Source organism: Cataglyphis hispanica, chromosome 1, assembly GCF_021464435.1.
Source record: "Cataglyphis hispanica isolate Lineage 1 chromosome 1, ULB_Chis1_1.0, whole genome shotgun sequence".
Lineage (NCBI taxonomy): Eukaryota > Metazoa > Arthropoda > Insecta > Hymenoptera > Formicidae > Cataglyphis > Cataglyphis hispanica.
The window spans coordinates 8,916,116-8,928,180 of record NC_065954.1 but is presented as its reverse complement, the minus strand read 5'-3'; the positions used below and the strand labels follow the sequence as shown (position 1 = coordinate 8,928,180).

General features: G+C 32.8%; 1 protein-coding gene across 3 annotated transcripts; it reads left to right on the top strand.

The window, feature by feature from the left end:
- Window positions 1-578: 578 nt before the first annotated feature.
- On the top strand, window positions 579-11,900 carry LOC126850424 (2-phosphoxylose phosphatase 1). Of its 3 annotated transcripts, none has more exons than XM_050593425.1 (5): window positions 579-776; window positions 1,457-1,681; window positions 8,032-8,199; window positions 8,687-9,261; window positions 10,915-11,900. In XM_050593425.1, the coding sequence occupies exons 3-5, from the start codon at window positions 8,034-8,036 to the stop codon at window positions 11,665-11,667; spliced, it is 1,494 nt and encodes a 497-aa protein (XP_050449382.1). In that variant the 5' UTR covers window positions 579-776; window positions 1,457-1,681; window positions 8,032-8,033; the 3' UTR covers window positions 11,668-11,900. The 3 variants fall into 3 exon arrangements, with proteins under 3 accessions (XP_050449382.1, XP_050449390.1, XP_050449373.1); XM_050593433.1 differs by having other exon boundaries at window positions 579-1,007; XM_050593416.1 differs by lacking the exons at window positions 579-776; window positions 1,457-1,681 and adding an exon at window positions 5,674-6,112 and having other exon boundaries at window positions 10,915-11,899.
- The last annotated feature ends 165 nt before the right edge of the window (window positions 11,901-12,065 follow it).

The window sequence follows — 12,065 nt, the reverse complement described above, 5'->3', positions numbered from 1 at the left end:
TGCGATTAATATTTCGTAATACACTTAATAATATGCATTTATTTGTAAACATTCATTTATAAATGTATAATAAATATTTATATATTTTTTTGTTTCCTAAAAAGTGAAGTGCTTTCCTAAAAAGTAAGATGCATCTCATACCAATTAATAATAGATATATCATTCAAGAGATTTAATTATGATACAAATTTTTTAAATTAACTTGAAAGAGATTATCGTAACGTGCATTTTTTGATTTCTAATTAATTTTGATAACGTTATTTTTGACATAATATTATTCATAAGTAAATTATTATTAAACTTACACAATTCAAAATTAAATGGAAGAAATATTATATATCTAAAATTATTTTTATATTTATTTATATTATATTTTATATTTATATATACTTTGATTTTTATATGTACTTAATATTAATATCCTGCAATCAATAATCAATGATTCTTTAACAGCAAATAATTATATAGTGTTTCATTACTAATATTCTTTATTATTAATTTGTTTTCCTGTCGACAATGTCATTCATCAAATGTTGTGAAAATATTCGTTCAAAACATCCTATTTTTAGGTCAAAAAAGCGAATGACTGTGGTTATCGCGAGATTGCGCGTTCATTGATGATAACGAATCGTACACGCATTAAGAGGGACAAAGGAAAGTTGATAGTAGCGAATGTACTATCTTTGAAAAGAGAGACGTCAAGATCAGCTGACCTTCCAACCTCTGCAGATCGCAGCGAGAATGATAAAACTCTCGAAGAACCAACCAACATCGCAGTACGTTTACTGCACTTCGCGACCTGCATTTCCTTTTACGTCACGTTCTTGTGTACGATCGACTCGAGTGACTCTGTAATAACGATATCTGCGGATTTTCCACTCACCGAGAAAGTTTCTCGAAATTTTATTTTAACGTTACGGTTTCACGTAACTTATTTAGCAAATTATACAACGTATCTTACTTACATAATTCACTTAAAAATTTCTTAAATTATCTAAAATGTGAAAGTATGTATAAATATGATAAATAAATAAGTTAAAATGGACAAATGAGAGTCAACGCGGTGTCTAATAAACACAATTATATTTATATGAAGAATAATATATTTTTAGCTCATCCAGAACGTTGACCCTCATTTGCCTGTTTTATCTTATTTTTTTTTTGTGTGGATGTATACAAACACATTATTTGAAAAAATTGCGTTGATTGTTAAGCTGTGCAATTATTATTGCTTTGAGATCATCGATTTGAAACAAAATAGAGAATAGAATTTTCTTGATAATTTTTTTTCAAATATATAACATTTAATGTATTAATTTAAATTTTTATTATTTAATGAAATTGTGATATATAACTCGTATCAATATTTATATTATTTTATTATAAAATTAAAATATTAAAATTAACATTAAAATTAAAATATGTTTTCTTTTGTAAATGATTTTATTCTGAATAGCCCAGATGCATCTATACTATCTATGCTATGGGAAGAATAAATATCACGAGGATTTAACGTCGCGCTGTTGTGGGATGTGCATGCTCGAATATTTCACGAGGGAAAAGGGATCTCGATTGTCTGGTGGGTTTGAGGACAATGCAAGCAGGTGCCCGCAATCATTCTAATCTTAGCGACTAATCCTCGGACCGGCTACCTGCGCAGGTAGATTTCTGGAAAAATCAGGTATGCGATTTTCCCCGTTTTACGTCGTAAAAAATTCGAGATCATAAATGCCAAATAATTTCCTATTTCTAAATAAACCCAACGTATTGTATCAAACTTTTTCTTATATTTTTGAAAATACACTTCACACAAATAAATTAACTGTATTGTTGGAAAAAGTTTTACATACGTGTGAGTACACTTATAGGACATTAAGCAGTATTATTGTAAGTTATTTAAATAGTTACGCGCAAAATTAAATATATATATATATATATACATACAGGGTGTCCTATTTTAATATATATATATATATATATATATATATATATATATATATATATATATTTGAGTGATAAATACAGTAAGTTTAAACAGAAAATTTCCAAAAAGAAAAACCCAGATTTTTAAAATTTTAAACTTTTTGTAAGATCTCTATATTTCGGGATATTTGGAGAGTTAAATTTTCGGATTCTAGTATGACATATATTTTTTACGCGACGTATTCCAGAAATAAGTCATTGAAATTAGAAAATGTCGAATCAGAGAAGATAAATTCCTGTTTTATGTGCGTGCACAATTTTCTCATACGTGGAATTTGTCGGGTGAAATATTTTTTAATCTCAATTATTCACCGCATTGTGGAAATGAAGGAAATAATCTGCCAAGTGCATGAGAGATTTGTCGGGGCTCTTCTTTATAGATTCTTTGACTGTCTTGTAAACGATTTCTTTTCTTACGCTTGATGAAATTCTTCAAGATCGACTTTAGATATAATCGATGAAGAAGGAATTCGTGTACTTAAATATATACCAGGATAATTCAATATTATAATATATTTTGGTTCTTTTATTTGACTCAGAAAAGTCTCTAATATAATAAATAAAAATATAATAAAATATAAGATATATGAAATATATAAAATATGTAAATAAAAATGTATGATATAATTAATCATTATTATACGATTAATATTTAATAATCATGTTGTTTATAACAATTGACATAGTAACTTGCCCATCAATAATCCAACTAGATTGAAATATTCTATAATCACATCGTTATATGTCGAAGAAGATTGATTCGTGACAAGTTGATTCGTGACATTATGAATTCAAAGATCTTGATTGTTTGTGTATTTCATAACTCGGGGTGTGTTCATTATTATTACCGCTATGTCATTCAGTACAATCGTGACGATGGCAATGATCTTGCCAAGGCCAGACAAGATCAGGCACGCAGTGATGATAATGATAACGAGAGGAATTACCGTGCACGCTTGTTCGCGATCAGCACATCCTTGGAAATTACATCTCATTACATTATAAAATTACATTATACAAGTTCTGGAAAGACTTTAATTTCGATCGATAATCGAATATACAATTACTCGCTCATTCCATTTTTAAAGCCTGCTCGAATTTCGGGCAGATGATAATGAAGGATACGATACGACGCACAATAATAATGATGACGATATATCTAAAAAAAAAAAAGTGGTCGCATTGCATGCTTACAATTTTCTCTTTGTGATAATGCACATGTAGTATACATTACATCACCGGATGTTCCCTCGTCGTCGACGTTAGACATTAAGGGACTTAAACTAAGAGAAATGAGAATTGCTTCGCACAACATGCTTGCTAAAGGCAGTGATAGAGAAAGAGAAACAGAGATAGAGAGAGAGAGAGAGAGAAGTTACGTAATGATTTAACATAAATAACAAAGGAATTTTGAGAAATTGAATTAGTAATATATTTTTATAATTATGCGTTCGCAAAATTACATCGTCGTTATATTTTATTGAAAATTATTTTAATTAATTAAATATAAATTATGCAAAGAATCAAAAAATTGTTTTGATGTCTTGAATATATTTGTGCGATTAAAAATTTTACACATCAATTTAGTCTATGAATTAGAGAAGATGAATATAATTTATAATTAATTTATTTTTATATGTATAAGTTGATTGAATTTTAATTTAAAGTGTGACCACAGTTATCTGCCAAATTGCTTTAATATCCTTTGAAGCATGATTAATCCATTAATTTATTTAATGTTTTGTATCTATTTTAATAAGAGAGAGATAAATAGATAGAGAGAACGAGAGAGATGGAAAGGCTAATTATTTTAAAAATAATAAATTTATATTGTTTTAAAAATGCACCGTGTTTTCTTTTTTAATTATCATGTAATAGAATTACTCATTCATCGGTATAACGTTCTTATTTTTTCATCTCTAAAATATTATACTTATTACGTAAAATCGATAAACAAAAACTCAACTTCAGCAGGCAGTCTGAATTGCGTGACGATATTTCCTAATCCATTCACTCTGACGCGCTCTATCTTGAGATATCTCTTTACCTTATAGTAAGTAAGGTATCGCTTTCACCGGGATTCTTATTAACGTAGAATATCGTTCGTCTGTGGACCGTTTAAGTTTTGCAGCAGCGCGGGGGCGTTCAATGACAGTTGCGTGCCCGGCGACGTAGACGGGGCGCGATTACTCGCGTGTAACCGCGCGCCGAGATGTAACGCGCGTCAACTGCTCTGATATGACAACTCGAGACTAACCATCAACTGCGGGACAATCTAGCCATCAGTCTTAAATGGAATATATTTACAGCCGGGCCGAGAGACCGCGGCGATGCCCAACACGGTGACATCAGCACATCCGCTTTCCTTCGTCGGCACAAGCTCTCTGCTTTTCATGGCCATTTTATTCGTACAAGAGGGAGCCTTTGTTCTTGCCGAAATTAAAAAGTTCTCAATACGCGATTGAGACCTTTTTATCAGCAATCGCGATGAGTTTGATTGGGCGATATAGATATCGGGGATATCGAGGATCCGATTATGTAGTGAACGGTGATTGCAATCTGATACCTTCTGATTGATTTCGAAAATTGAATTGATTAATAATTAATCATTCCGGATTGGATATCTCATGGTAACGCTTGGTACGTGATAATTCTAGATTGCCATCGCTATTGCATTGTATGCAAAGCAAGATTATGTTGTTGAAAATATTGCACGAGATAATCTTCTGTCTGCAAAATATCTCAGAATAAGTTTCTCCTGCGAACGGTTCACAGTTTTGTAAAATATATGTTGCAAATTGAAACAAATTTTCTTATTAATTTTATTATTGCGATTAAATATATATAAATATACATATGCATCATTACGTGTATTAATATGTTAATTGTTTATAATGTGATTGTAATTGTGTGAAAGAAAATTAACATTTCTTTTTTCTTTAATTTTTCTTACATATTAAAAAATTATATATATTGAGATTATATATTATGAGAAATTATATATTATGTATAATTATATATAATTATATATAATGTATAATTATATATTATATATTATATATAATTTATTATATATTATTATTATATATTATTATATATTATTATTATTAATTATATTATATATTATTATATGTTATATATTATATATTATATATTATATATTATATATATAATTATATATAATTATATATAATTATAATTATATATTATGAGAAAAAATTATATCTAATATAAAAATTGATCAGATGAAGGAGGCTAAATAATTTACCATCATTCTGACATTTCTCGCTTTAGATCGATTTAAAACGAGAAATGTCAGAGAAAGCTTATTATTATCACACATATATATACATATTTTTAATATTTTGTGACGTGATGAGAAAATCTAGTTCTCGACAGAGAATGCATAACCGACCGGCTTTTGCTGATCTGGGCTCTCCGTTTGATAACTGCATCAGATAAAGAAAGGTCGATAAACGTTATACGAGTGTGCCACCCTGTAGACCGACCAGGCCGTCGTGGAGGAGGAGGAGGAGGAGGGGGACGGGGGAAACTAGTCGGCTTTTCAGGGTGGAAGGTAATCGCCGATAGAGCGCTTGCGCCTGAAAACTCACCCACCCCCGTGAAAATTCACCCCTCGCTGTTATCGCCATGTCGGGAACCGGCAGTTCCACCTCGGGCGGACTGGCAGCGGGGTATCAGGGATAGATAGACAGATATTTTTCGGCGCGATTCTTTTCATCGCGTCGATCGCGTCGCAAATCGAGGCGCGATCGCTCCTCTCGTCGTCGTACGACGGCACGAAACGGGACGATACTTGTCGCGCGACACTCGTCGGGACAAGTATGCGGAAAGAGCGAAGGTCGAAGGGCGTTTGAAGATGCAGCTTCGATCGGCCCCTACGAGCCGAACGAGAATCCAGTCGCGTCCTCGCCGCGTCGCACCGCGTCGTCGTCGTCGCCGTCATCGTGACGGGACGTCGTTACCGCTCGTCGTTGAGCCGCGAATCGGTCCCACGGGGCCCGTAAACGTCGAGGGATGCTCGCGGAGATGGTCCGATTGTCCTATCAACACAGGGCGTTCTACTGCTACGTGATTCTAAGCGTGTGGATCTTCCTCCTCGTCGCTGGTAAACGCAACCTCGTGACCGCTGATTTTGTGTGCATTGCGGGGGGGGCTTGGGGTGGGGTGAGGAGGAGGGAAGTAGAAGGGGGTTAAAGGGATCTGTTAAATATCCTTATCGAGAACAAGTTCCTAAAGATCGATGTAATTTCACTGACACGAGTTCAGTTGCTGTGAGCACGCGAGAAATGATTGTGTGCGTTTATTTACGACAATAGAAATCAATAAGGTGTATATTTTGTCGTGTCTAAAACTTGAACTCGTCGAAATTCCTACCCACGCACATTATCGAATATTTTCCATTGTAAGATATCATATTTGCATCGCATTTGATATGCTTGTTCTAAGCGTGCTCATAGATTTTTGGATATTTCATTTAGCTAGTCGAACTTTAAGATGCTTAAATATTTAAACCCCCTCAGCGATTTTAGAGTTTTTATTTTTAAATATAGGGTAAGATGTATATATATATATATATATATATATATATATATATATATATATATATGTATAGATGTTGTCGCAGCTATACACTTGAGCGCTTCTGTTCGTTATCACTTGAGTTTTAATAATAGAATTATAACAGAGTAGAAGACAACTTTAGTTTTTCAATAACGGATTATGTAGCTAAATATTGTCACGTGTTATCGAGGCAACTTGGCTATTCTACTTTCTTTTTTTTTTTTTTCATAAAGTAAGGCAAATGCAAACATAGTTGACAACTGATTGCAGAAAAGAAATTAATCCATTAAAACCAGTTCAAGAATCTCTCTCTCTCTCTCTCTCTCTCTCTCTCTCTCTCTTCATTATTAGATAAATTTTTTCTTAAAGCATAATTCGAGAGAAGGATTGTTTTTTTTATACAAATTTGTTGGGAATTTAATTATTTTTTTTTGCTATTAATAATTTGATATTTTATATATATATATATATATATATATATATATATATATATATATATATAAAAGAAAGAAGTCCTGACTGACTGATTAACTCAACGCTCGACTCAAACCATTTAACTTAGGAATGTGAAATTTGGAAGGTACATTATTTTTATGACGTAGGCATCTATTAAGAAAGAATTTTTGGAAATTCTGTCCTTAAGGGGATGAAAAAGGGAGTCGAATTTTTTTTATAAGAATACCTATATCTCAAAAACCAAAGATGTTGCAGACATAAAAATTGATATTTAGATTCTTTAAGAATAAAGAAGCACGTGTTTTACCATTTTCCGAAAATTTAGTTAAGGGGAATGAAAATGAGGGGGTTGAATTTTTTTGTATAAGGATATCTATATTTCAAAAATCAAAGATGTTAGAAAAGTAAAAATTGACGTTTTAATTTTTCATTATAAAGTAAGCTTGCGTGTCAAATTTCTTGCTCCTAAAAGAATCTAAATATCAATTTTTATGTCTGCAACATCTTTGGTTTTTGAGATATAGGTATTCTTATAAAAAAAATTCGACTCCCTTTTTCATCCCCTTAAGGACAGAATTTCCAAAATTTCTTGCTCCTAACGTCAGTAATAGTTCTTAAGATATGGATATCTAAAACTAAAAAAATTTAATACTTTTTTCATATCTGACAGTTGAGTCATAGTATAATTAATTATTAACGTACATCACGCCTATGTAGTAGCTATGACGTAATTATGTTACAAAAAAAACTCATGTTTCTACCGCACACAATTATACCAAATCCCAAAATCCACACGAGCAAAGCCGCGGTCAACAGCTAGTATTCATATAAATCTAATATAATGTATTTTTTATATTAATATTTTTTTAAATATTAACATATTTTTGAAATTAATATATTTTGACATATATAAATAATCCTATTGTTGTATTTATGCAATCAAATAAAAATATTAGAAAACAGTGTAATGAAATATAAATGTAAGATTATAAACAATTTTTCGCGCAGGCATGTATAAATATATCGGCGTGGATGAGAAAACTTCGGTGCAAACGAGAATCTTAAATAATGATCTGTCGCTTCGAGAATTCCCGAGAAATTTAAAATCGGACGCGAAAACAAAGAAGATCTTTCGCTTTTGCAATTTACCGCATGAGATATCTGCAGAAACCGAAGGTATGCTCCATATGATTATTCTATTTTTATATGAAACAATGACAAACATCAAACATCAAAATAGAATATATTCCAGCAATGTTACATTATTATACCAGATCAATAATTACTATTATTCTATTTTTGTATAAAACATGATAAATATCAAAATGGAGTATATTCTAATTATATTATACTATTATACGAGATTAATAATTACTATTATTCTATTTTTCTATTTAAAACATGACAAACATCAAAATAAAATATATTCCAATTATGTTATATTATTATATGAGATCAACAATTACCAGTTGTATATTAAAAGATGTCTAAATATATTAAAAGAAATCATTGTTGAAGCTCTTTGCGCATAATAAAATCGCAATAAATAATTAAAATCGATATTTTTTATTACATACCCCGGTCGCGAAAAATAATTTCCTTTTTTACAACGCATAATTATACGAGCGATGCGCATAAGGCGTTTTCTTTTTTTTTCAAATAGGTAAACTCGACGGCAACTTGACATTAGGCGGCATCCTGATCTTCATCCGTCACGGCGACAGAGGTCCTTTGACGCACATACGCAACATAAGCAGCATAAATTGCGGCGGCGAGATTGGCGCCGGAAATGGCGTAACCGAACTGGAAACGATTTACGAGAATTATGTAAATTTCGTGCAAAATGTGTCGAGTTACTCGAAGACCGCCTGGGCCCAGTTCCTGGGCCCGTTTCACGGGCTACCCGTGCTACCGGCGAACGCGCGCGACTGCAAGATCGGTCAGCTGACCACCCTCGGCATTCTGCAGCTGCTGAAGACCGGGATCCTCTTGAGAAACGCGTACTACCACAGGCTCAATCTCGGCAACGGCACCACCTTCGGCAGGGACGTCATCGTTTACAGCACATCCTACCGTAGGACCGTGCAGAGTGCCGTCGCGTTGCTCTACGCGCTCTTCGAGAACGACGGTTTCCAGAGCCTGGCGAGGATCAGTCTTCAGGAGAGCCAGAGCTATGCGTTCTGCAACAACGAATGCGCTTGTCCCGCGGCTGAGAAATTTCTGAAGCAGCATTTAAAGGTAATTGCACGAAGACAAACACAAGTAAATATGTAAGCGCATTTAGAATTTAATTTTTCCATCTAATAAAAATAGACTTCATCTTGATTATAGTAATTATTTTATATTATTTATAAAATTTATAAAATTACTTAATTATATATTTATTATATTAATTATATAATAATATAATTATATTAATTATATAATTATATTAATTATTATATATTATTTACTATAATTATATAATTATATAAATTATATAATTATTATAATTATATTATTTATAAAATTACTGTAATTTTGTAAATAATACAAAATAATAACATTTATAATAATAATTTTTAATAATAATTTTATATAATTTTGTATGTACTTTTAAATGCATGCTTTTTATACATCCGTTTAAAAAATGAGATCATGAAACGTTCTTTTTTTTTATAAGAGTTACTCGAGTCTGATATGGAAATTTTATGAATAATTACAGCGGCATTAATTATTCAAAGAAATATTTATAGACTTATATTGAAATTTTCTTTACACGTTTCATTTTTTAGAAATATAAAGCTGATATTACTCTTTCTTTTTTTTTTTTTAAAGAAGAGATTCAATAAAATATTATACTATTGCGACTGTTTTATCAAAGCAAGTTTTAATGACCTGGAATATTTCCTCGAAGACATTTTAAATAAACTGCAATAATCGCGTTCTTCTCCTGCTTTCTCAGGAAATCCAATAAAACTATATAGGTCATTCAAGGCTGTCACACAAATAACTGATATTTCAACGTACGTTATCTGAATAAAATACTCGCACGCGATGATAATTTTTTCGATAGAAATAATCTTGCGTTCGCAGTCTGTACATTGCGAGTGATATATGGAAAAACATCACATGTGTGATGCATGTGTGATGATATCAATTTTTTCTAAATTAAAATTTCACGGGGAACCATATGACTCGTTCCAATGTTTCAACGTGTAAAATAAATATTTTGATGAGTTTCGAGCTGAAACCTTGCGTGGAAAAAAAAAGATCTCAATATAATTTTGACAAGTAGAAAAAAGATAAAAAAAATCTTTTTGATTTTTTTTCTATTCGTCGAGCTGGAAAAGTTATTTTATAAAAGTAACTCATCAATTTCAAAATGTAACTCGTTACCGTTACTCAAAAAAGTAACGAGTCGTTACAATTTCCGTAACTTTTTTTATGCAATACAAATTTTACAATTTTTTTTAATAAAAAATCAACACTAAAAATTTTTAAACATTATTTTATAAGTGCTATTCGTCTTACAAAGTAGAGAGAAACAAGATAAAAGAGCTTTCAATAATGCTTTTCATGTAATGCTGCATTCCAACATTTTTATCAATATGTTTTTTTATTTGAAAGTTACACCGAGTAAATTCGAAAAAAATAACGTAAAAAAATAATTGTTAAATTTGTAACTCATTACCGAATAATAAAGTTACTTTTGTAATGAACGCTGTTATCGTTACAAATAACTTCCCAACTTTAGAAAGCAATATTGCAGCTCCTATTTCTTTTTTTTTTACATATATATTTAGAAATACTAAAAAATAATTCTAAAGTGCTCTTGAGAAAATATTCCCGAAGCTCCGAGTGTCTGCTACGTGAGATCAATTGTGCGAGGCTCTCTTCTATTTTCCCCAGGAGACCTCCAACCATCTGAGATCTCATCCGGCCGTTGGTGAGCTGATCAAACAGGCGGCGAGTGCCGTGTTCGAGCTTCCGGATCAAGCGCAGACGTGCGACCCGAATACCCTGAGGGACGCTTTATTAACGTACGTGTGCCACGGCGCCTCCCTGCCGTGCGCCGACCTTGCGGAGGACGCGTTAAGAGCGACCACGCAGAGGACGTGCGTGAAGAGCGATCACGTCACAGGGCTGTTCGCCTACACGGATTGGGAGTCCAAGCAGGTGGCCAAGAGCAGCAGCCGCAACAAGTATGGGTTGCTCAAGGCGTACGGGATGCTGCGCGGCATCGTCACCTTCATGCTCCGCATCATCTCCGAGGCCAGGCCCAAGATCGTCCTCTACTCCGGCCACGACAAGACCCTGGAGTACCTCGCCACCGCTCTTGGCGTGGTCTCGGACGTGGCGACGCATTACGCTTCGAGGCTCGTCATCGAGATCTACAAGATCAATCCGCGGAATGATAATCGCCTCGCCAGCGACTTTTACTTCCGCGTTGTCGCCAACGGTCGGGATCTCACGACGAAGATCCCGTTCTGTCGAAACGCCAATACCTATGTCAGCGATGATGGAGAACAAGGGCCAGGCAAGAAGGGCGTCGTCAAGTTGTGCCCGATAGAGAACATCGTCCGACAACTGCACGACGATTATTTCGTGCCGTTCAACGCGACGAACTTTAAGGATGCTTGTTCGAGTCACAAGATTCGCTAAAATTAATTATGGTCGCTCAAGAAGATTCTCTATAAAGTAAACGAGTTAAAAGGAATTGAGAGAGAATCATTTGATAGTAATATCGACAAAATTATAGTACCTTAAGATTTTTAACACTTTTATAGATTCTCCTTTTTATCTCTCTTTATTCTCAATATAATGAGACTTTATAGTTATTCCATTAGTAACTACAAAGTATTAAATACCAATATATGAGATATAGAAGAAAAATCTATTTGATATAAATATATATATATATCAATTTTTAAAGTAATAGATTTATGTCTTCTCTTATAATCCTTAATAGCTTTCGTGTCTTGGAGAATAAGAATTAATGAATAAAAATAAAAAAAGAGAGGAATAAAGAAACATTCGAGATAAATAAAGAGTCAATCTCT

Bases quoted from the DNA above. Each gene is read 5' to 3' on its own strand.
- LOC126850424 (XM_050593416.1), top strand. From the start codon at position 6,022: ATGCTCGCGGAGATGGTCCGATTGTCCTATCAACACAGGGCGTTCTAC. The intron at 6,113-8,031 runs GTAAACGCAACC...TTTTTCGCGCAG, and splicing joins GATCTTCCTCCTCGTCGCTG to GCATGTATAAATATATCGGC. The intron at 8,200-8,686 runs GTATGCTCCATA...TTTTTCAAATAG, and splicing joins GATATCTGCAGAAACCGAAG to GTAAACTCGACGGCAACTTG.